General features: G+C 40.1%; 1 protein-coding gene across 1 annotated transcript in view; it reads left to right on the top strand.

Annotated features, from left to right (window-relative positions):
- sfrp5 (secreted frizzled-related protein 5) overlaps window positions 1-24,879 on the top strand; it is a 35,437-nt gene extending 10,558 nt beyond the window's left edge. Inside the window, exons 2-3 of the mRNA XM_067420986.1 lie at window positions 959-1,036; window positions 24,081-24,879. Coding sequence (XP_067277087.1) covers window positions 959-1,036; window positions 24,081-24,409 — 407 coding nt within the window. The 3' untranslated portion in view covers window positions 24,410-24,879. The remainder of the gene's footprint in view (window positions 1-958; window positions 1,037-24,080) is intronic.
- The last annotated feature ends 565 nt before the right edge of the window (window positions 24,880-25,444 follow it).

Genomic DNA, 25,444 nt, shown 5'->3' with positions numbered 1-25,444 from the left:
TGACAAGCCCACTGAAGAGAAACCCAGTACCCCAGTAGGTGGCACAATAAACATCTGTATCTCTACAGTTAAAAATACGATCAGCAAATAACTATCAGCTCCAAGAAGGTCATGTACAGCTGTTTGCATGTTCCAGTGAACATTTTCACTGTCAAACTGCTGAGAAGAATTTTTTCACAGTGTTCTATTAAAAGCGTACCCCCGCATTTGTCTTCGTACGTGTAACATATTCTGGTTTCTATGACATTTAGACAAATCCTATTTTGGAGAGGCCAAAAATATTTTCCCTCAGATATATGCAGGTATATGCAGGACATACACAGTACAGATCTGTTGAGATGTGATTTCACATCGATGAACCACTCAAAGTCTTAATCTTGTTTTATAACTTCCCTTCCTCTGTGAGAAAATAAAACTAGCAGCTGCCAAACCTCTCCCTCTCATGGCTTCAAACACTGCAGATTAAGCTCCATTAGCACTGGCCGTCTGCCCCTGCATGAGTCCAGCACTGCAATGAAACAGAGTTCTACTCGCTGCACTAAAGCCCTATTAGGGCTGTTTGCATAAACAATCACATGAGAGTTTCCCATATTGGAAAACAGGCATTTTAGTAAATATGAAACATGCACCCTTTATTTGTTTGTTTGAGTCTTCTGTGATTAGCCAACAGTAGGTCAACTGAATCTTTCACCGAATTTACTCTATCACTGCTACTGAACTCATATAACAGTTTATCTTATCAATGAACACCAATAAAAATCTCAACCAATATGACAGCAGCACTTAATCAACCAGTGGCCAAGTTTGGGGTCAGGGCTATCAGTTTATTAGAACAACAGCAGACAAAAATGCAAGTATTCAGGTTAATTGTATTTCTGACTAGAATAAATATTGTCTGTTTGATAGTTATTTATGAGACACTAATTTTTAACCATCTTTCCCTTTCTTTATCCTGTAGTTTCAAAAGTGTGTCCACCCTGTGACAACGAGTTGAAAGCCGATGCCATAATGGAGCACTACTGCGCCAGTGATTTTGGTAAGATATTAACTTTTATTCAGTCATCCCATTTGACAACTTAATTAACGCTAGTTGCGATCTGTTCATATTGGTACAAATTTGTAATTAAAAAAACGAGAAAGGCTGCGGTTTGCTTATATGGAAAAGGGGCCACTTTAATATTTAGGGTGAATATAATAAATGTGACATTTTTATTACAGACTTTGTGAGAAAAAGCAGATAGGCCTGCAACGTGAGTTTGCACATGCATATATAATCAAATATCTAATCAGCCAAGCACATGGCAGCAACTCAATGCATGCACACACATACAAACACACACACACACACACACACACACACAAACACACCCACACACACACACACACACACACACACACACACACACACACACACACACACACACACACACACACACACACACACACACACACACACACACACACACACACACACACACACACACACACACGCCAGGTTCACTATCTTTGTGGGGACTCTCCATAGACATAATGTCATTTTTATATTCTATAAACTGTATATTCTATATATATATTCCCCTTACACCAACCCTACCCTTAAACCTACACATCACACAAAACTTTCAGCATTGTTACATTTATAAAAAAAAAAAAAAAAAAAAAAAACACATTCTGTATTATTTATAAGCTTATTCCCTCATGAGGACATCAATTTAGGGCCCATGGTGACGCGAGTCCCCATGAGTCTGTGTGCATTCAGGTTGAAGTCCCCACTGGTATAGAAAAAACATGAATACACACATACAGAGACATACATACACACAAACATTCAAACTGCATCAAAAAAATAAATATTATACCAAAATACATTTCGTGATTACACAAGAGTTGACTTTACATTTGTTAAACATTCCATCTTGCTTTATCGTTAAATTACAAAAAGACATTTAAAATGCATTAAAAAAAAATTCAAAGTGAAGAAGTTGAATGCAGTTTGAAATATATTAAATATTATGCAAAACATCACAAACATGCAGCAAAGTAACCTGTTTTAATGCATGGGACACGTACATGAATTCATATGGAATTGACATCCAGTTTTAAATGGTGCTGGAGGATTCCTGCTGTAAAAGTTTGGGATTCTTTATGGTTCGTATAAAAGTGATGTATTCTGACTGGAGGTCCATTGATCTGTCAAATGTGAATCTCTAGAATGAGTCTCTGGCATTGAATGAAAGAGTTTCAAGGTTAAAAGTCATTTGAAAAGCCTTCCCTATAGAGAGCAGAGGATTATAGCACAGTAGAGTCACATACGCCTGACTTATCTTTGGCTGTGAGGCCTGTTTCTCTTGGATTTGCATGTATTTTCCTTGATAACTATGACAGATGACATTAGAAAATATTGTTAGTAGTAGCCTGAGTGTATGCTCTAGATTTTACACATTAAAGTCAGAAAGTGAAGTGCAGACATCACAGAGAGAGTTATAATGTGTGTGTTTGTTTTAATCCTATAGTTCTGGCTTTTGAGATGTAATACGTGGAGTATTACATCTCAAAAGCCAGAACTCTAGGATTACTGAAAGTAACTATAGGATACTGAAAGCATAATGCATGACATGGATATTTCCACTTGTTTCATTTCTTCCCCTGATCTCCATATCACTGGTACCTACTGACATGAACCTCTCTAATAAAGTGTATTCATTGACATTGAATTTTTAATATGTATATTTTTGGTTTGGTTTTGAGATTTTAAATGGCTCAATATATATACTCACCTAAAGGATTATTAAGAACACCTGTTCAATTTCTCATGAATGCAATTATCTAATCAACCAATCACAGGATAGTTGCTTCAATGCATTTAGGGGTGTGGTCCTGGTCAAAACAATCTCCTGAACTCATAACTGAATGTCAGAATGGGAAAGAAAGGTGATTTAAGCAATTTTAAGTGTGGCATGGTTTTTGGTGCCAGACAGGCAAGTCTGAGTTTTTCACAAACTGCTCAGTTACAAAGAATTGTGTGAAAAGGGCAAAAACATCCAGTGTGCGGCAGTCCTGTGGGTGAAAATGCCTTGTTGATGCTAGAGGTCAGAGGAGAATGGGTCGACTGATTCAAGCTGATAAAATAACAACTTTGACTGAAATAACCACTCATTACAACCAAGGTATGTAGCACAGCATTTTTGAAGCCACAACACGCACAACCTTGAGGCGGGTGGGCTACAACAGCAGAAGACCCCACCGGGTACCACTCATCTCCACTACAAATAGGAAAAAGAGGCTACAATTTGCAGAAGCTTACCAAAATTGCACAGTTAAAGATTGAAAAAGGTTGCCTGGTCTAATGAGTCTTAAGTCAATGTCTCTGTTGTGACATTCAGATGGTAGAGTCAGAATTTGGCATAAACAGAATAAGAACATGGATCCATCATGCCTTGTTTTCACTGTGCAAGCTGGTGGGGTTGTGGTGTTATGTTTTTTTTGGCACACTTTAGGCCCTTTAGTGCCAATTGGGCATTGTTTAAATGCTACGGCCTACCTGAGCATTGTTTCTGACCATGTCCATCCCTTTATGACCACCATGGACCCATCTTCTGATGGCTACCTCCAGCAGGACAATGCACCATATCACAAAGCTCGAATCATTTCAAATTGGTTTCTTGAACATGACAATAAGTTCACTGTACTAAAATGGCCCTCACAGTCACCAGATCTCAACCTAATGGAGCATCTTTGGGATGTGGTGGAACAGGGCCTTCATGCCCTGGATGTGCATCCCCCAAATCTCAATCTGCATCTCAAATCTTGCAACTGCAAGATGCTATCCTATCAATATGTGCCAACATTTTTAAAGAATGCTTTCAGCACCTTGTTGAATCAATGCCACGTAGAATTAAGGCAGTTCTGAAGGCGAAAGGGGGTCAAACACAGTATTAGTACAGAGTTCCTAATAATCCTTATATAGTATATACCGATCAGGCATAATATTATGAATAATATTGTGTTGTTCCCCCTTTTGCTGCCAAAACAGCCCTGACCCAACAAGGCATGGACTCCACTAGACCCCTGAAGGTGTGCAGTGGTATCTGGCACCAATATGTTAGCAGCAGATCCTTCAAGTCCTGTAAGTTGTGACGTCAGGCCTCAATGGATCAGACTTGTTTGTTCAGCACATCTCACAGATGCTCGATTGGATTGAGATCTGGGGAATTTTGAGGCTAAATCAACACCTCAAGCTCATTGTTGTGCTCCTCAAACCATTTTTAAACCATTTTTGCTTTGTGGTAGAGTGCATTATAGTCCTAAAAGAGGCCACAGCCACCAGGTATTACCTTTTCCATGCTAAGGTAGGTGGTACATGTCAAAATAACATCCACATGGATGGCAGGACCCAAGGTTTCCCAGCAGAACATTGCCCAAAGAATCACACTTTCAATTAATCTGCCAGCTTGCCTTCTTCGCATAGTGCATCCTGGTGCCTTGTGTTCCCCAGTTAAGAGAAAAAGGGTGCAAAAGGGGGACCAACACAATATTATTCATAATATGTACCTGGCCATCCACGTGATGTAAAAAATGCGATTCATCAGACCAAACACCTTTTTCCATTGCTCCGTGGTCCAGTTCTGATGCTCACGTGCCAAAAGTTGGCTCTTTCGGCGGTGGACAGGGGTCAGCATGGGCACCCTGACTGGTCTGCCCCATATACAACAAACTGCGATACACTGTGTATTCTGACACCTTTATATCAGAACCAGCATCCACTTTTTGAGCAATCTGAACGATCTGTTTGACCACACGGGCCAGGGGGCCTGTTTGAGCCTTGGCCACCCAAGACCCTGTGGCTGGTTCACCACTGTTACTTCCTTGGACCACTTTTGACATATACTGACCACTGCAGACTGGGAACGCCCCACAAGAGCTACAGTTTTGGAAATGCTTTGATCCAGTCATCTAGCATCACAATTTAGCCTTTGTCAAACTCGCTCATATCCTTGTGCTTGCCAATTTTTCCTGTTCCTAACACATTGTGGCAAGCATCGAGGAAGAGGGACCATGAGAACTGGGCGAGGCCGGTGGCGTGATGATAATTATGACCAGCTGTGCACCGCACCGGTCTTGCTGCTTGTCACAGACATCAACTTTGAGGACAAAAAGGTTCACTTGCCGTCACAGTCACTTCCTGGGAAATTGCCACAAAGTATCTGTAATAAAAATGCAAGTTGCTGTATTCATGGAGGAAAATATGGAAACCAAATTTTACATTCTGGTGTCTGCCTGGTGTTTGGGAATGCAATCACATGTGGCTGTTCTGGGAGATAATTAAACAAATCATTTTTATTACAGACTTTGGCTCTGGCATTTTAGAATCCTTCACTTGCTATCGGAATTTTCGTGAATACTAGTTCCTTAGTTTAAAAAAAATGGACATGAATTGGACTCTCAATTCAAAATTTTAATTTGATGAGCTTGAAATCACGACTTCAAAAGTGGGAAGTTGCCAATAGCATGTGAAGGGAGCCTTAAGATGCTGTGCAATGAAACTTTTTCTGTCAAAAAAATAAATAAATAAAAATAAATTATTCTTGGGATTCTTTATGGTTCATATAAAAGTGATGTATTCTGACTGGAGGTCCATTGATCTGTCAAGTGTGTGTATATATATATATATATATATATATATATATATATATATATATATATATATATATATATATATATATATATATATATATATATATGTTGTGTGATTGGCAACTCAGAGAGAGTTGCCAAGCAATGTGGACACACGTGTCCCCGTTTCATATGGGCTCGGACTGGTGTGAAGTACCTGGGTGTTCAGCATTCTAGGGCGGCTCTCGAGGGAGCCGCCTGTGAGCATTGTGATAAGCTGACGCTCAGGGTGCTTCGCTCCCGGCTTGCCGCGTGTTTAAAGAGGCCAGCTAGCCCTGTGGTTCTGTCCCGCATCTGTCAGCGCGGCGGCATAGATCAGTGGGCTCGCAAATGAACTTGTCAGCAGGTCTTGGGACTGCTGAGGCACCTTCGCAGCAAGGTTATTATAGTTTTGCTTTTTTTAATTAGTTTTTATTTTATTATCGTTTTCAAGTTTGCTACAAATTTCAGTTTAGTTTTAGTTAGTTTTATAAATGGTTTTGCTAGTTTTAGTTTAGTTTTTATTTTGCAAATACATTTCTGTTTAGTTTTTATTTATTTAGTTTCAGTTTTAGTTTTAGTAATTATAGTTTAGCAGAGTTACCAGAATGAAGTGTAGAGACCAAATCAAGGTTTTTAATTTCAGCAAATTTTAATGTTTGCACAGATTAGAGTTTAATCTTACTAAATAATTCCTTAAGTGAAATAACTTGATAAAAGAGCATTATTGTTTTAACCCAGGACGGTCCAACAAAATTATGTTTAACAGAGAGGGGAGTCTTACAAAACTGTATAAATGCATAAATGCATAAAGTTGGGTCTTCACCTTTAAGCAAAAAAGCTTGAGTCTATGACCTATGCAAAGAACCAAATAAATGCAATGTAAAATATAAAAGTAAAAATTATAAATTCCTGAAAAACTCATTGATAACAAAGACGAAGTGTGTGTGTGTGTGTGTGTGTGTGTGTGTGTGTGTGTGTGTGTGTGTGTGTGTGTGTGTCCTGGTATTCCCTACTTTCTGGGGAAATGTCACCACACGGATAATAATATTATTAGTAGTACATGATTTGTAAAAACAATGATAACACCTTAAGTTAATATTATGCAAACATGAAATCTCAAACAGTACTTGTACCATAGTTGCTGACATTTGCGCCTGCGTCTTCCATCGCGTATGAAACGGCATTCTAAAACAGTGAGCTTAAGTTAAAAGAAGTTCAACGTGCTTCTCATTACCTTGTGCCATTTCCCATTTTACTGCCACGAACACATTGATTCTTTGTGAACTGCCGTTTAGGACTAGCGATGTGTTGACTGTCTGCACGCGTTCGTCACAGGGCAGCGGTTAATCCCCTCAGTTCACTTCTCGTGCAGTAGCGCAATATACAGACACTCCACCAACCGCCACAGCTCAGATTTTCCACCACAGTAAAGAAAGCTTATTAATAACGAAAACGAATATTTTTTTTGCTAATTATTTTATTTCAGTTAGTTTTTCAGTAAGAGTAGTTAGTTTAGTTTCAGTTTACGAAAATGTTTTTTGACCAATAGTTTCAGTCTTAGTTTCAGTTTTCATTTACGAAAATAACCTTGCTTCTCAGTCCTAGCTGACAGTTCAGATGTTTTCCTTCCCTGCGTGGAAGCCCGCGATGCTGCTTCTCCCCCCGGGTGGAGAACCTGATGCTTGAGCCGTCTGTTTCTGAGGGATCAGATGTGCACAGAATCGAGGCAGGTCAGGTTAAAGCACTAACACGCTGCTTCATTCATAAAATAAGGGTGCTCAGGCAGTTCTCGAGAGGGGCTGCCTGTATAGTGACCAGTTGTTCTCCATCCCCATGTGGAAGCCCGCACTGCAGCTTCTTCCCCCGGGTGGAGAACCAGATGCTTGAGTAGTTTGATTCCGAGGAATCAGACATGCTCAGCATCAAGGGAGTAAAGTAGTAACGAGTGCTCGCCACTCATAATACAAGGCTCGATCTTGTGTTGCGGAGGCAGCGCGTAGATTACGGGTCTGCAATAAAGAGTGAACACACGTGATCAGTGTACATGTGATACTGTTTGGTGTGAGGCATGCAGTCAGCTCCTGAGGGTGCTGGTATGTGTTTATTGAGAAATATCTCTACGCATACAGCAAACAAAACAAAAAAAGTCAATGCTGCCATCCGCCGTCTAAGACACTCAGGCCGCAATGATTTCCAGCGAACGCATGCTGCTTCAGCTGCCTCTAGAAAGACCTGCAGCTGGGCAGCGAACACGTTCACACACCGAAAATCTTCCCTGACTAAGCTCTGCTGGGTGGCCGCTTCAGAAGTTCGGGCAGGAGGCTCAGTGGGTACCAGAGACCAGCATCGAGAGGCTGGTTCCCCTAGTAGAGTATCTCGGGGCATGGTTATCTACTTTGGCCCTGTGTACCGTGGGCAAAAGGGTGCAGACTGCAGTTCAGTGTTCCCCCACTGAGGTTTATCGGTGTGGTCTGGACTGTGGTGTGCCCAGCCCAGTGGCCAGCTGGCCAACCCACTCTCCCTGGGAGCGATCGTGTTCACCTCCTCCGTGGAGTCTTCTGGAAGTCGATGCTGTGATCTGCCATGTACAACGCTTGGGTCACATTGTTTTCCAGTGAACACATGCTGCTCCAGCCACCTCTAGAAGGACCTGCTGCTGGGTAGCGAACGCGATCGCATACCGAAAATACTCCCCGATTAATCTCTGCCGGGTGGCCACTTCAGGGGGTCGGACAGGAGGCTTGTGGGTACCAGAGACCAGCCTTTTGCCCTGTGTACCGTGGGCAAAGGGTACAGACTACAGTTCACTGTTCCACCACCGAGGTTCATCGGTGTGGTATGGACTTTGGTGTGTCCAGCCCAGTGGCAGGTTATGGAACAGGAAGGGTGCTCCCTGATTGTAAGGAGGCCATAAAGTGTATCCCTCCACCAGACAGGGAGTCCGGCTGTTACGGCCGCTACTTCATTGTTTCCAAAAAGGATGGGGGGTTGCGTCCCTTAATAGATCTAAGGTACTTGAACTGTTCTCTGAGGAGATTCAGGTTCAAGATGCACACTATCCCATCTTGAGTCAGATCCAGTTCAAGGACTGGTTCGTCACGATGGATCTGAAGACGCGTATTACCACATCTCCATCCTTCCTGCCCAAAGGAAGTTTCTGAGGTTTGCTTTTGGGGGCAAAGTGTATCAATATCGAGTTCTTACCTTTGGCCTGGCTCTTTCCCCTCGCACATTTACGGAGTGCATGGATGTGGCTATGGCTCCGCTGAGACTCCAGGGTATCCGTGTACTAAATTATATCGACGACTGGCTTATTCTGGCCAAGTCATATGATATAGCAGGTTGGGATTGAGATGCAGTTCTGGCCTACATGAGGTGCATGGGGCTGACACTCAACATGAAAAGGAGCGTGTTGACGCCCTCCCAGTGGATTACGTTCCTCTGGGTTGTATGGGACTCAACAATGTTGCGGGCACAATTTGCCCCCGCACATATTGAGTCCATACTGGCGACAGTCTACAGGGTGAAGCTAGGCCGCAGCCTCACTGTCAAGTGAGTCTCATGCCAGCAGTGTACAACATGATTCCATTCGGCCTGCTCCACATGAGACCCCTACAGTGGTGACTGAAGACAAAGAGGTTTTCCCCAAATGGGAATCCTTTTTGTATGTTCGGAGTAAAGCGCAGATGCCTCCATTCCCTTGTCATAATGAAAAAGCATTGGTTTCTGTCCCAGGGGCCAGTGCTGGGAGCATCATGTTGCCGGAAAACCAATTCAACAGATGCCTCCCTCACTGGATGGGGCATGGTCATGGAAGGCCGCTTTGCGAGTGGTCCATGGGGGACCCAGCATTCTTCCTGGCACATCAACTGTCTGGAAATGCTGGCAGTCTACAAAGCTCTGAGGAGCTTTTTACTGGACCTCCGCGGCCACCATGTCCTGATACGATCTGACAACAGGGCCGTAGTTTCGTATCTGAATCATCGGGGGGCCTGAGGTCACGCCCTCTGTGCAAACTGGCACACCAGATCCTCCTACGGTCCCAGGGGAATATGTCATCCCTCAGGGCGATGGACATCCCCGGGGACCAAAACCAGGGAGCAGACATCCTGTCGAGGCAGGGGCTCAGGCATGGGAAGTGGCGGTTCCACCCAGAGGTGGTAGAGGCCATGTGCGAGAGGTTCGGCCCAGTAGAAGTGGATTTGTTTGGGTCTCGAGAAACGTCCCACTGCCCACTGTGGTTTTCTCACACGCATCCAGCCCCGTTAGGGATGGATGCCATGGTGCAAACATGGCCGAGGCTGCATCTGTATTCTTTTCTCCCAATCACTCTGCTCCCGGGAGTCCTCTGCATGGCAGGTCCCTCTGAGGAGGGATCTCCGGTCTCAGGCAGGGGGCACAATATTTTACCCCCGGCTGGGAATTTGGAGCCTTTGGGTCTGGCCCCTGAGGGGGCCAGATATCTAGAGGCCGGCCTGCCAGCAGATGTGATTGAGACCTTGCTCAGTTCCAGGGGTCTGTCTTCAAGGAGACTGTGCAGCCTTAAGTGGAAGGTATACGTGGCTGCCATTGGGACTTTCCACACTCCTGTGAGTGATAGGTCTTTGGGTAGGCACCATCTGGTTGTACGGTTCCTCCGTGGGGCCTGGAAGATGAGGCCTGCGTCTTAGCCAGAGTTCTGAACTGGGATCTGGCAGTGGTACTTGAAGGATTGGCTGAGGCCTCCGTTGCACACTTTCATAAGATTTTATAGGATGCACCTGTGACGCCCAGCGCTAGGGTGCTCCAGTTCTAATTGTGCCTGGTTTCCAGCTTCACAATAAGGCAGGCGTACCCTCGTTGTGGCCTTGTGGGTACTCGTTCCCCAAATTTGTCGTTTCAACACAGTGCGAAGTTCCCTCGATATAGGGAACGTCTCGGGTTATGACTATAACCATGTTCCCTGAGAGGGAATGAGTACTCCATCTCATAGTCACGCCTGGAGCGCTTGCTTCCTCACTAAAATTGCCGTTACTATGTGCCGGCCCCCCTTATGTAGCTTCCGCGTATGCCATCACATCTACGTCATGACGCAACACCAATCAAGATTGGAATAGTTTCATTCAGACTTCAGATACGCTGTTGCTAAAGGAGCATCCCCAAATTAGTCGTTCCGACGCAGTGCTGGTTCCCACTCAGGGAACATAGGTTATAGTCATAACCTGAGACATTTTTTGTTGCGCATTAAGGGATTTATTTGATAAAGTTGTGTCTTTTTTAGAGCCTTATGATTCCCAAGATGCAGAAAACATGGACAGAATCGCTCCATAAAATCGATTTGATCCATAAACACAATTTAATGTATAACATGGAATTTCAATGAATAAATGAAAAGCAGGTCAGTACACTAAAATACAATTGCAATATAGACTAGTGTTTGTGAATATTAAACCAACAAAAAAAACACAGAAAGTATACAGATACGAATCCTGTATATTCTGCACGTCTCTGTGTGAATGAATGCCGCAGATGCAGTTACCTTTTTACCACACACACACACACACACACACACACACACACACACACACACACACACACACACACACACACACACACACACACACACACACACACACACACACACACACACACACACACACACACACACACTGAAGCACGTGTGACGCTCACAGTGTTTTCAGCATTTGCTGCCTCACTATATTAAGACTTGAATGTTCACTTCATGATCATTTTGCCATTTAATTTGGGAACAGCTATTGTCATATCATAAACATGCAGTTTGGTTTTTAAATAAATAAACAAACAAACAAACAAACAAACAAACAAACAAACAAACAAACAAACAAACAAATAAATAAATAAATAAATAAATAAATAAATAAATAAATAAATAAATAAATAAATAAATAAATAAATAAATAAATAAAGAACACTTGTCTAACATGACAAAAGATACCTTTGACCTAAAACCAGTTGTTGACTTTTGGATGCAAACAGCAAATCGCAGGCTTAACCAGGGAGAAAGAATCAGGACTACATCATCTACCATTTGAGAGAAAATAGAAGCTTAGTCCAACAAAGTTGTGCACCCCTGCTTATAATGTGTCAGTAACTCAAAACAATTCGCCCAATATAACCTGTGTGTATATATTTACATGGCCTGACATGAACAATATAAAAAAATGTATATTGATTGATGCTTTATATAGTCTGAATGTATATATATATATATATATATATATATATATATATATATATATATATATATATACGTGGAGGATCAATGCACCTAACCCACAATCTACTCCTCGTGTGCCACAGCAAAATGGCTGTCCACTCCTTCGGTTGTGTGTGTCCACAGTTTGTTGTGTGTGTGTGTGTGTGTGTGTGTGTGTGTGTGTGTGTGTGTGTGTGTGTGTGTGTGTGTGTGTGTGTGTGTGTGTGTGTGTGTGTGTGTGTGTGTGTGTGTGTGTGTGTGTGTTCACTACTTAGATGGGTTAAATGCAGAGGACATAAGTATGGGTTACCATGCTTGGCTATCACGTTTTACTTTCCCTTTCACTGAAAGGCATTTTTTATTTTTTATTTTTTTTATTTTAACATTTTGACCAAACGTGCATTTTGAATATTTGCAGCACATTTCTATATTTTATTGTTTTGTGAACTTTTGCAGCTAAAACATTTCTGCATTTGGTTGTGTTATAAGTAGTTGCAGCACATGTGTTGTCAAACTCATTAAGATGTGCATGTGTTTTCTTCAACTGAGGAGTGCAGAGCTCTCTGGTTCATTGTAGATAGGTCATTGTTGAGTAACTAGGACTTTTAACACAAACAATTAGAATGAATTACTAGGTCTACATCACTAATAGCCTAACAAGCTAGACCCACATACAGACATTGGGTCTGGGAACTCACCATTGACAGGACTCAATCCGAGGGGCGAGATAAATGGATGTCTTTCAAACTCCCTCTGCACACAATTGGATAGAGCTACAACCAACCAGAGCAACGTGAAGCAAAGCTAGTTGAGAGATTAAACTTTCACCTTATCCAATCGGGAAAACTCTGAACACATCTTCCCTCGATTGCATTAAGAATGATTTCAGTGCCGTTCTTTGTTCTTTTCTCAAAAAAAAAGTTTAACTCCAAGTCTTCCAGAGTTGCGGCCAAAGCCGATTCAAAAGACCACCGTTTGCCTGCTTCTTTGTTTAAAAATCACATTTGCTAGATTTTTATGGAAGGTTGTATCTGAAAAAAAAAAAAAAATGGAATTTGCAACGTTATATCAATTTTGAGTTTTTTTGGTTTGCATCTCACAATTCTGCCTTTTTTTCCCCTTAGAATTGCATGATATAAAATTGCAATTGCGAGATTACTTTTTTCTCAGTATTGTAACTGCAAGAAATATGCTGCGTTCCAGTTCTGTTTTATCATGTCCTTCACTCGCAAACTTCCCTCCGTCTCGTTCACTCGGATGTGCGTCATTGCCTACGTTGCATGAGTGCCGACTACTGGCGGAAACTTTGCAATGGACTAAACTGGAACGCCCTAAGCCCTTGATCACTTGGAATCCACTATGGAGTTGATTTATTATTTATTTTTTTCCTTTACGAAATTGTTTAATGCAGCATTCTATATGTATATGGATGTGTTTGGGTTGTTTTAAATGTTTTTAAAAATATCATAGAGTTGTTTGTGGTGGGGTAAATTAAACGCGGTATGTGGTGACGTCACAATCGCGTTGCATTGTGGTATATGAAGCTGCCTGAAGTGTACATATGAAGTAGACTCGCTCACTCGGTCAAAATCGAGGGAGCAAGGGTCTGTCCATATAAACTTCCCTTGTCCACTTCACGAAGTGGAACGCACTTCAAAATGGCGGCAGGGATTCCCCCAAGGGGAAGTGCTTAGGGAAGTTTGCAAGTGCGTGTCTTAAAGTGGAGTGGAACGCAGCAATAGTCTGGATTTTGAGATATAAACTCACAGTTCTGAGAAAAAAGTCTGAAAGTTCTGAGTTTTAGCTCTCAATTCTGATCTTACAACTCTGTATTCTGACTTTATATCACGCAGTTCTTCATAACTGACAATTATCACTCACAATTGCGTGTTTATATCTAACAATTGTGAGATAAAAAGTCACAATTATCTTTTAAAATGTTTTATTGTGTGGTGGAAACAAACTTACATAAATTGAGACCAAATAATTTTCATTATTTTCTCTTTCAAATTTTTTTTGCATCAGTGCTGACTCTGTTTAACTCTTTAAAGATAATGTGTATTAGCACCGTTTTACAGGATAAACCCTTGCATAGTGGTCACTACAGTGGACAGCTATTCAGCTATTCACTTCAACCTCTACAGTGGACCCATGTGCATCATCTTATACATTACTACAAAGTGGCAAATCTTTGCAGACGATACTAATACTCTGATATACATATGCAGTAACTTTTTTGAGTTATTAGAATGTAATTTACATTAACACCTTAAAAAGTAATCTGATTACGTGATGCACGTTACTTGTAATGCATCACTTTACTCGTAACATAAAAATGTAATCTGATTATGTAATGCATGTCACTTGCATTACTTTACTTGTAACATCAAAAAAGTAGTCTAATTAAGTCTCAATCTTGTATATTTAAGAAGCGCTTTAAAATAACAAGGTTAGCCAAAGTTTTGTACATTGACAATACACAAAATGTTTAAAAGTAACAACATAAAAACTAAAACTTAAAATCCAGAATTAAAACAATAAATTAATAGTCATCTCAAACTGTGTTAAAAGCCAAAGAGAAGAAATGTGTTTTAAGAAATAATTTTAAAACAGGAAGTGAGTCAGTACTTGATGTGTAGTTCAGGTCATTCCACAATTTGGGGCCGGCAACTGAAAGGGCAGGACACCTCTTAGATTTCTCATTGTCTTAGGGACAGTGAGCATGGACTGATTTTCCGACCTGAGAGAGCGGGACAGGACATGAGACTGGAGCAGGTCGAACAGATACCGCGGAGGAAGAGCATTTAAACTCTTAAGAACAAATAAAATAATTTTAAAGTTGACATTAAAATGCACAGAATGAAGACAAGCTAAAATGGGGATAAAGTGATTGTACTTTCGGGACCCAGTTAAAAGACAAGCTGCAGCATTTTTCACCAACTGCAGACGAGACAGCGAAGACTGACTGATCCCAACTGACTGAAGTGCATTACACTTCATTGCATTACAATAGTCCAGTCGTGACGTAATGAAGGCATTAGTCAATATCTCAAAGTTTTGTCTAGAAAGGATAGACTTTAACTTGGCTAACTGCCTCAACTGAAAAAAAAGACTTGACGACTGCTTTAATTTGTGTGTCGAAATTTAAGTCTCGATCCATTTTAACTCCCAGTTTTACAGATGTTGTCATAGAACCAAGGTCCACCGGGAAAATTTAGCATGTCACATGATCCAATTATCATGACTTCAGTCTTTTTTCCATTAAAATGTAAGATGTTCATGGAAATCCAGTCTTTAATGTCTTCAATGCACTCGAGTAGTTGACGGGCACAAAAAGCATTATCGCTTCAAAGGGACATAAATTTGACAACCTGGTCTCACAGAATTCCGTGAAATCAGCACGGACCCTTCACTCAAAAATCTGTGGTAGTTACACGAAATCGCCGAAAATTCCGTGATGGGTTCACGGAAGTGATGCCAATGTAAATCAATGACAGTCAGCATACGTGGTCCACACACGGATTCCCAACACACATTGAATTATTTGCATTTGTAAAAGTAGACATGATTTTAATATTTATAGCCTACTTTTATATTTCGGAGCAACTAACTCCACTCCTACCCGTTCATATTTCTCATGATTCAAATGATACAGACGACAGCATGATGACGCGATCAGTCACGAGACACATGAGAGCCAATGGCATTTTACAGACTGAAATTTGACTGTCGTCGGCGTATAAATGGAAATAAATGCCATTTTTGCGACAAATTGACCCAAGAGGCAGCATATACAATGAAGTAGATGTAGATGCCCAAGTAGATGCCCAAGGATTGACCCCTGGGGCACTCCACAAGTGAGAGAAGCCGTGGAGGACACAGTCACCAAAACTGACACAAAAACGTATGTTGACTAAGTATGATCTGAACCACTGTAAGGCCAAACCCAGAATGCACACCCATTTTTCTAAGCAAGAGAGGAGGATGTCATGGTCCGCTGTGTCAAAGGCGGCTGTCAGGTCCAACAACACTATAATGACACAGTGTCAGCAGCGACAAGAATGTCGGATTAATCGGATTACATTATGCATGTTACTTGTAATGCATTACTTTACTCGTAACATCAAAATGTAATCAGATTACGTAATGCGTTATCCTTTTTTTTTTTTTTTGGATCGAGGTAATTATGCGTACGTTGAGCATCGTTGTCACACACCCAAATCGAGTCACCACAACATGTCGAACGAAAATGTAAGAAAATATGACAGTGGCAGGGGCGGATCTACCGGGGCTCAACTGCCACCCTAAAAGAAGGACCAATGCCACCCCAGCAGGCAGCCAGTGTTTCCCAAATTCCCAATGCATAAAATATAAATTGTTCCTCTACCAATTTACATTAGCGGCGCTTTAAATGTGATGAGATAGTAGCAATAAAACACTTCTTTCTATTATTGTGTAGTAGTCCAACAAATGACTCCTATGAACTGCTTAGATCTGCAACGCAAATAGTTTGATCACGAATAGATCGCCTGTTATACGTCCCAATGTTAACGGATTTCAGCTTTTTCACTACACACGGATGCGGTCCGGGAGTGCTTTCCAGGAGCGGTGCATCTGCAGCAGCGCATCGATCATTTCTGCAACGAGTCTATTTTGTGCTGGACCCGCTGAATTAAAGTGATAGAACGTTGCTCGCATTAAAATAAGCATGCATTGAAGTGAAAATCTGGTTATTTCACCGCAGATGCATGTAATTTAAAGTCTAATCTTGTTTCAATGACTTTTTGCCTCAGGTAAAGCAAGAAAACAGATACATTAAGGTAAATAGGGAGACATAATGGAGAGCTCTCGTCCTGGAATTGGAGAAATAAAGTTCTTTATGACCTGCAAAAAAGCTTAGCGCAGGGCCACGCAAAGGCTTAACACGGCCCTGCTTGTGATGCATTACGTTTTTGATGTTACAAGTAAAGCAATCTGATTGCATCTTGTATAGATGCAAACTCCTCACTTTAGGTGAGAACTCACCATTTTGAGATCAAAATAGGTCACCTAAGATATTTGCGTAGATCCGATGAGAAAATGTTTTGGGGGAGAGAAGGGTCTGTTCAGGCTGATCTTTTTTTCACCTTACAAGGTAATAAAGAAATAGGGTTTAACTTAAAGTAACCCATATTGATACATTTGTAACCAGTGGGATCTTCAGTTTTTAGTTGAGTGTTAATGAGGCTAAGAGGATTTCCAACATGCATTTTATATGGTTGTTTTTGTTTTGTTTATGTATTCAGCTCCGACATTTATTGAATCCTTTATAAACTGTATATATATATATATGTGTGTGTGTGTGTGTGTGTGTGTGTGTGTGTGTGTGTGTGTGTGTGTGTGTGTGTGAGCCTGTTTATGTGGTTTATGAGGACACAAATTTGTATAACTACATGGGTATTGCACTGTCATTACACTATAAATGTGGTTTATGAGGACATATCAAATGTCCTCATAATTCAAATGGCCTTAAAAACATATTAAATTATGTTTTTTTGAGAAAGTAAAAATGCAGAATGTTTCCTGTGATGGGTAGGTTTAGGGGTAGGTGCAGTGTAAGGGGATAGAAATACGGTTTGTACGGTATAAAATCAATTACGCCTATGGAGAGTCCCTGTAAACCACATAAACTAACGTGTGTGTGTGTGTGTGTGTGTGTGTGTGTGTGTGTGTGTGTGTGTGTGTGTGTGTGTCAGATTACCTGTGGTAGTTGTTTTTACGAGTTCACACTTACAAATGATTGAATAACGTTAAACAATATAAGTGTATTTGACATGCTGTCTGAAGCGATCAACGGGTCTGAGCATGGAATTTAGCCCAAACCAAGTTCTGCCCCATATCCCCAGTCGAGTATGAGGAATGGGGAGGGATGCAGAAAACTGTGGAGGTAAGCTGTGGCTCTCTGTCGGCTCTCAGCTGTGTACCTCCTCTTTCACTGATTGGATAGTGTAATGACCACTCCGAGAAAGAAGGGTTGGAGATCCAAACAGAGTTTTTATTGAGAGGGTGATCCACATCTAAGTCCAAAAAAGGCAAGAGGTCATAACAGGAAATCTGACCAATCAAGCAAACAAAACAGAGGAGACAGGCAAAAGAGTAATCCACGAATCCAAGATCATCCGTGCATCCATATTCACATACTAGCCATACTAATTTGAATTTGAAAATAGAATAAGTATGTCCCAAATCGTAGTATGCTGAAAAGAGTATTCCAAAGATACCCGGATGGTTTACTATTTCTGGTCAGAATTTGAAGTGTGGATCGATGGGCACTCTAACAGCTGATGTTTCCCACAACCCATTGTGAGTTTGAAGAGGATTCGATTAGAACTACAAACACGGATAAAACGTGTTAAAATACTATAAACATGATGGATGTGTGAGTCAGACGGTTAGAGAGGTTTAGATAAAGGTTTGAGTGATCAATTATCAGTATTTAACCTGACGAAAAAATCTTTATTGAGTGCTATCCACATTATATTTCACCTGCAGTAGCTGTGTGAACTTTTGTAAGGATACACTTGGGCATTAACTTTTAAATGCATCATTATATTTAAACTGCAAAAAAGACTAATTTTAAGAGTGACAAATCTGACGATGATTGACAGGGCAGTTAAATGGCAGTTAAACGTTGGTGAGATGCATGTAACCAAGCGACAGAGTCCGTTGAAAATGTCGAAGTAGTATGTCCCGAAGCTTGCATACTTTTCTGCTACACACTCAAAAGTATGTACTTTTTCTTCACAAAAAGAGTACCTACTTTTAGGACGTAGTATAATTAGGCGAATTGGGACGCAGCACAAGATAACTGCATTTCTGAGCGTTTCTATGGATTCATTTGTGACACTAAACAAGACTTTGCAGTGAATGACAGAGTGAACATGGTATACATAGGGGGAGGTAATGAGGAAATGAGAGACAGGTGTAAACAGTGAGTTAAAATAAAAATAGTCTATTTAAAATAGAAACAGTCTATTTTCAGCACAACCGTCTCTGTTGATAAAAGCTCCCAAAGCCTTTAAAGTCTATTGCTGTGCCTTTGGACATGGGCAGGTTTTGGTCTCAGAATTATTGAACGAAGGCTGCAAGTACTCAGGGCGACACTTTTCCTCTTACCCTTCCTTCGTCAGACCTACTGCCAGCAATTTAAAGCAGCTCTTGTGGTTTTCGGCTTGTCACCACGATATTGCCCAGGCGTGCTCACTCCCCACAAGCATTATGGGTCATGAGTGATCACCTGAATCAGAGAGAAAAACCCCATGTGTGGCTGAACTGCAGTAAGGTATGTGAGCTGTATGGTTTTGTAGTTTTGCAAAATCTCTTAAAATATATTAAACCTATCAGCTATGTAAATAGAGACAACTATGCAATTTGAAAGCTGATTTCTCCAAAAAAACCAGAAATAAACACAGTGGATCTGGGAGCCTTCAAAATGTTTTTTTTTTTTTTTTTTTTTTTTTTTTTTTTTTTTGAGTGTCCCGACACAGAAATAGTATTTAAGCAACAAGACTTTTCATAGACTTACATTAAACAAAGGGACCCATACTATAATTAGGCACAATACATTATTAAGTGACTTGGCAGAGGGTACTTTTAACTTAGACCCCTAAGTGACCACCTAGAAATACCCTATCAACCATCAAAACACCCAAGCAATCACCCACATGTCTGCAACCACCTAACATTCGCCCAGCAACCACATTCAATAAATTAAAAGAATTGTGGCATGTACGTTTTCTTACAGTATTCTTCTTCATATTTCCTTTTCTCACAGTATTCTTCTTCATATTTCCTTTTCTCATTCTCTTAGATTGAGTATTAATTGTTTCAGTGGGAATACACATTCATCATACTATACACTCTTTTCAGGTTTCAAAAAAAATAAAATAAAAAAATAATAATAATTATATATATATATATATATATATATATATATATATATATATATATATATATATATATATATATATATATAATTTATTTATTTATTTATTTTTCTGATCTGATTTTTCTTGTAATAGATTGTATAAGATCTCTAATTATATTTATGCCAACACCAAATATCTCCAAGCAAGTGAACTAAATATGTTATCTGTGAAACCATTTAAACATACATTCCTGCCCTTCCAGAGATGCATGAATGTTTATGATATTAGACAAAGAGCCTACATCACACTGATGATGCTGGACAAAATGTTGTCATTGATTAATGTGCTCTTATGTTATGTTTCATAATATCAGGTATAGCCACTTTCATGTTTTTAAATGCAACATAGAAACAAGAGAACCCGGGAATGTGTTTTTTTTTTTTAACCTTTTTTTAACTTTTTTTTTTTTTAATCAGGCTTGCTTCTTTATGGTTTCTAAAAGAAGAAAAAACAGACCTGATCCAAACAAAAATTGTGGAGATGGAAGCTGAGATTTCTTTCAGATTCAGGAAGGAAATTGTTTCAATGGAGACATTTAGGCATGCAACAAAATACACAATAACATCTGTGAAATATATTTTTAGAGCATTTTCTAAGCAAATGTTTGAGCTGTCAAACAATTAAATTGAGGACATAGTGAATGACCAGCAGAGATCTGGGACCAAAGTAACAAAGGCTACCATCAGTAACACACTACACCACTAGGGACTCAAATTATGCAGTGCCAGACAGCCCCCTGCTTAAGCCAGTACATTTCCAGGCCTGTCTGAAGTTTACTAGAGAGCATTTGGATGATCCAGAAGAGGATTGGAAGAATGCCATATGGTCAGATGAAATCAAAATATAACTTTTTGTTAAAAACTCAACTTGTTGTGTTTGAAGGAGAAAGAATACTGAGTCATTCAAAGAACACTATACCTACTGTGAAGCATGTGGGTGTAACATCATGCTTTGGGGCTGTTTTTCTGCAAAAGGACCAGGATGACTGATCCGTGTAAAGGAAAGTATGAATAGGGCCATGTATCATGGGATTTTCAGTAAAAACCTTTTTCCATCAGCAAGGGCATTGAAAATGAAATGTGGCTGGCTCTTTCAGCATGACAATGATCCCAAACAGACCGCCCAGGCAACGAAGTAGTGCCTTAGTAAGAAGCATTTCAAGGTCCTGGAGTCCAGATCCTAGCCAGTCTCCAGATCTCAACCCCATAGAAAATATTTGGAGGGAGTTGAACATCCATGTTGCCCTGCGAAAGCTCCAAAACATCACTGCTCTAGAGGAGATCTGCATGGAGGAATGGGCCAAACTACCAGCAACAGTGTCTAAAAACTGTTTAGACTCACAGAAAACGTTTGAACTCTGTCATTGCCAACAAGGGTATAGAACAAATTATTGAGATTAACTTTTGTTTTTGACCAAATACTTTTTTTCACCTTAACTTGCAAATAAATTATTTAAAAATCAGACAATGTAAACTCTTCAACTGTCTCTCATAGTTGAAGTGTACTTACGATGAAAATTACAGGCCTCTCACATTTTTTTGAGTTTGAGAACTTGCACAATAGGTGGCTGACTAAATACTTTTTTGCCACACTGTATTTAAGAGTGTCTATAGGCGTGAGAAACCTGGGACATGGATCAGTGCATTTACGGTAGTCACGCTTCTTCTCTGTGCGTTTCATTTCAAGACTGCATATCTCTTTAGTCAACTCAGACAGAACAGTCCCTGTAGATAGAAAAAGATGGTGTCCTGTTTGCAAGGCGCCCTCATCGATAAACATTTATTTGTGATATTATATGAATTATCATCAATGCCATATTCATGTTGTGGTCATAGGATGAAAAAAATAAAATAAATTTTGCTCCACTTAATAAAGGGGCTAAAATGTCCTCGTATTAATTTAATATGAAATTTGAACTCAGCAGTATGTTTGAATTTTTATTTTTTTATTTATTGTCAATGTTTATTTTCTTGAAACTTTATGGATTACATTAAAATTTGTTGTGACTTTGCTCTGAGCCAATGATTTACCTTAGACACCAACCTGAATACACATATCTCCTACAGTATAGTAGGTGAAAAGTATTTTGTAAAATGAGTAGCATGTCTGACTTCACAGTGTTTATAACACAGTAGGCAAAAAAGTACCTAGATGACCTACTACTTCTGTTCACATCCACTTTCGAATGGAAAATGTTGAAACCAATGATCCAATGTTGAAACTTGTTGAAATTCTCTGAACGAAGGTTAACAGGCTTCCAAAATTATGCTTCCAAAATTGCTTGGAGAAAATTCTTTAAAAAATATGTAATATGAAAATAAAATGTAAAAAATGATGGCTTATGAGGACGGGCTACCGAAGGGGTTTTCACTTTTCACATCTGTCTTTAAAACTTTCCGTTCCACTCTCCGTCCTCTCCCGGGTGAGAGCAATTAGTGCCGTCCATGTTTAAATGATGCTACTCCGGGGAGGTGTAAACTATTCCAGCGCTCTGGATAGCCTTGGTTCTTCCTGTGTGCTCGTTGTGAAAGGTTTTGTTGCTTGAGACAGCAAAAATATATGGGAGAACCGGAGTGTGACCAAAGGTCCCATGAGAACATTTCCCATTTTTTCCAATGGATGAAGTTAAATGACAGCACGTAATACTCAGAACTTTTTCCAAAGGGTCTTTCTGGTCTTTCCTTGGTGTTTTTAAAGGGTTAGTTCACTCGTAAATGAAAATGTTGTCGTTATTTTCTCACCCTTTTTTCAAACCCGTATTCTATTAGTTGTTGAACTTTTCAGGTATCGCAAACATCTGGGGGTTCATGAAAGAACTGCAGGGGATTTGTGAGTTGATAATAGAGATGCACCGAATCCAGATTTTTGAGGTTCGGCCGAATACCGAATCCACTGGTTAAGATTCTGCCGAATCCGAATACCGAATCCAACTCCCATCCTCAGTCCATTATCACAGTAAACACATTAATGACAAAAAACGTCCACAGCAGTGTATTTTTAATTAAATTTTTTTTTTTTTTTTTAAAAAGGCAACATTATGCCAGGATGACTGTGCCGTATTGCTGACTGTAGATTCCTTCATGCACAAAAAAACAGATGTCTATCATACCGGCGGATGAGAATACATTCAAACACATTCATGTAAAGTATTTGTAATTAAAACTTAGTATAGTAATAATTATTATTGTCATCATCATCATCTTGGATACGTTTTTTAATTCATGTTTTGCAAAAGCACTCAATACAGCCACTGTCGTGCAAACACTGATGTTTTACAAAGATTAAATAAACTTACATTGACATAACATAAACTTACACAAATCCTTGGTTCACCCGTGCTCATATATTATCAGCATCAGTTTTCCGAGAGAAAGAGCAGCTGTCCCATTCCGAGAGAAACAGTTCTGTTCAAGACGACGCTATCACGCATGCAGTATCTCAGCTCACCGGTTCTCACAGCAAAACATGTCTCAGTTTAGTGAACTGTTGGAGTTACAACATATACTTCAAGATATTAGTTTATTTCTAGTCTGAGGGATGGTCACTCATGTCAAAAAGTGAGTAACTATAGTAATTTGTGAGATCAGCGCTGATTTGAGACGCGAACCGTTTAGAACGATTCAGTCCGATTTGGTGAACTGGTTCGACCGGATCACTAAAAAGATCCAGTTAAAAAGAAAGATTCGTTCGCGAACCGGACATCCAGCGGCTATTGTTTAGGGTTCCATGCCACCACGAGACAAATCGGCATTGCAAATTGAACATATAGCTCGACTTGAATTGCCTTCTTGTGACTGAAAGTACTGCCAAACAACACATTTTCTGTTCACAAGTTCCATTTTCTCTCTCTCACAGCCTACTGCATTCGAACGGTCCACCTAGTAAACACGTTGCCATAATCAACCGCGGCATCATGTTCGACCAGTATCGCGTAGTGCAAGCGGGTTCGGTTCGGTGGAAAAAAATTCTAAGGTTCGGCAGAAACCGAACCCAGTCAAAAAGTCCAATATTCGGCCGAATCCGAACCCGAATCCTGGATTCGGTGCATCCCTAGTTGATAACAAGCTAATATTTTTTTTAAAAAAATCAAATAAAAACATAAACATAAAGTGAATCTGTTATATGAACTTCTGAAAAATGAACTAAAAACCTCAAGGGGTATTTTACATCCAAATTTGGCTGCCAGAACAAGTTTGGAAATTCTTGCTCTAAGTCTTTTTCTTTCTATATTTTATCAACAGCACTCAAGATGAAGATTAAAGAGGTGAAAAAGGACAAAGGCGACCGCAAGCTTATCGCCGCACAAAAGAAGAAGAAGGTTCTGAAGATGGGAATACTGAGGAAGAAAGACCTAAAGAAGCTCACGCTATACATCAAGAACGGAGCGAACTGTCCCTGCTCGCAACTGGACAATCTCGGGAGCAACTTCCTCATCATGGGCCGCAAAGTGGACCAACAGTTACTGCTCATGTCCATCCACAAGTGGGACAAAAAGAGCAAGGAACTCAAGTTTGCCATTAAGTACATGAAGTCTCATCAGTGTCCCACCTATCACACTGTCTTCCAGTGACCAATGACTCTTCTGTCTGCATCTTCCAATAACTCTTTCAGAGACCGTATCCATGCCTAATTCCGACCATTAGTACAGATGTATTTTATTACTCATGAAATGGCTTTTGGAAACTGCTTAGGACTTAATTCATCATCAAGTACAGCTACATTTTGTTGGCAACTGTATCTAAAATGTATTGTTTATGAAGCAATCAGCACACTTGTGATGATCATGCATATCTTAGAGAAACTTTCCTGGTTCCCTCATTCAGAGCAGAAGCTATGAGACTTTTCAGAAAGGCAATAACAGCCCTTTCAATCAATGTGAGAAAAAGAGAATAGTAAACAAGAGCTTTAAGGAGCGCACTCATTTTTTATTTCAATGGTCGAGATTCCACAAACAAATGAAACAGAACAAACATAGTGCCAACTGGTTTTTATTTGTATCTTTTATTTTGTAGATAAGGAATAAAAAGTTTTTATTATGTACTACGAAGATACAATCGTGATCATTAGCGCCAGAATGGGACGTGACTGGGAATGGGACTCCGGTTGTGGCTTGAAACTTGGGAGGTAAGAAAACTGATGGATTGAAAAGTGTTGGTCAGGACGGCGGCCCAAATTCATCAACCGCAGCCCTGTGAGCAAGTCTGGACCATTTTTCTGCTCTAAGAGCGCACGTCATATCAGCCAAGCTTATGACAGACTCTGGACTTATTCAGTCATTTTGGGTGGTGAGGTGTTTTTCATGATTTCTATACAGTATGCAACATTATTTTTTACTAAAATTATTATATATTGCTAAAAATATACATACATGGTATGGAAAGAGCCTTCCGACATTACATCTCACTGTAATAAAAGATCAAATGTAACTGTGCTAGTTCTGTTTAATCAGAGATCACATTTGAATTATATTTTCTTATGTTGTTGATCATTTGCTCATCACAAGGATTTCATCTGTTTGGTATTTATCTTCAGGAATTAACAATAGTTCAGCCAAAAATGCCATTTCAAACCTTTATGAATGTCTTTCTTCTGCGGAGTAAAATTG

Source organism: Pseudorasbora parva, chromosome 17 (assembly GCF_024679245.1).
Source record: "Pseudorasbora parva isolate DD20220531a chromosome 17, ASM2467924v1, whole genome shotgun sequence".
Lineage (NCBI taxonomy): Eukaryota > Metazoa > Chordata > Actinopteri > Cypriniformes > Gobionidae > Pseudorasbora > Pseudorasbora parva.
The sequence above is the reverse complement of the archived record's forward strand: the minus strand, read 5'-3'. Positions and strand labels throughout refer to the sequence as shown.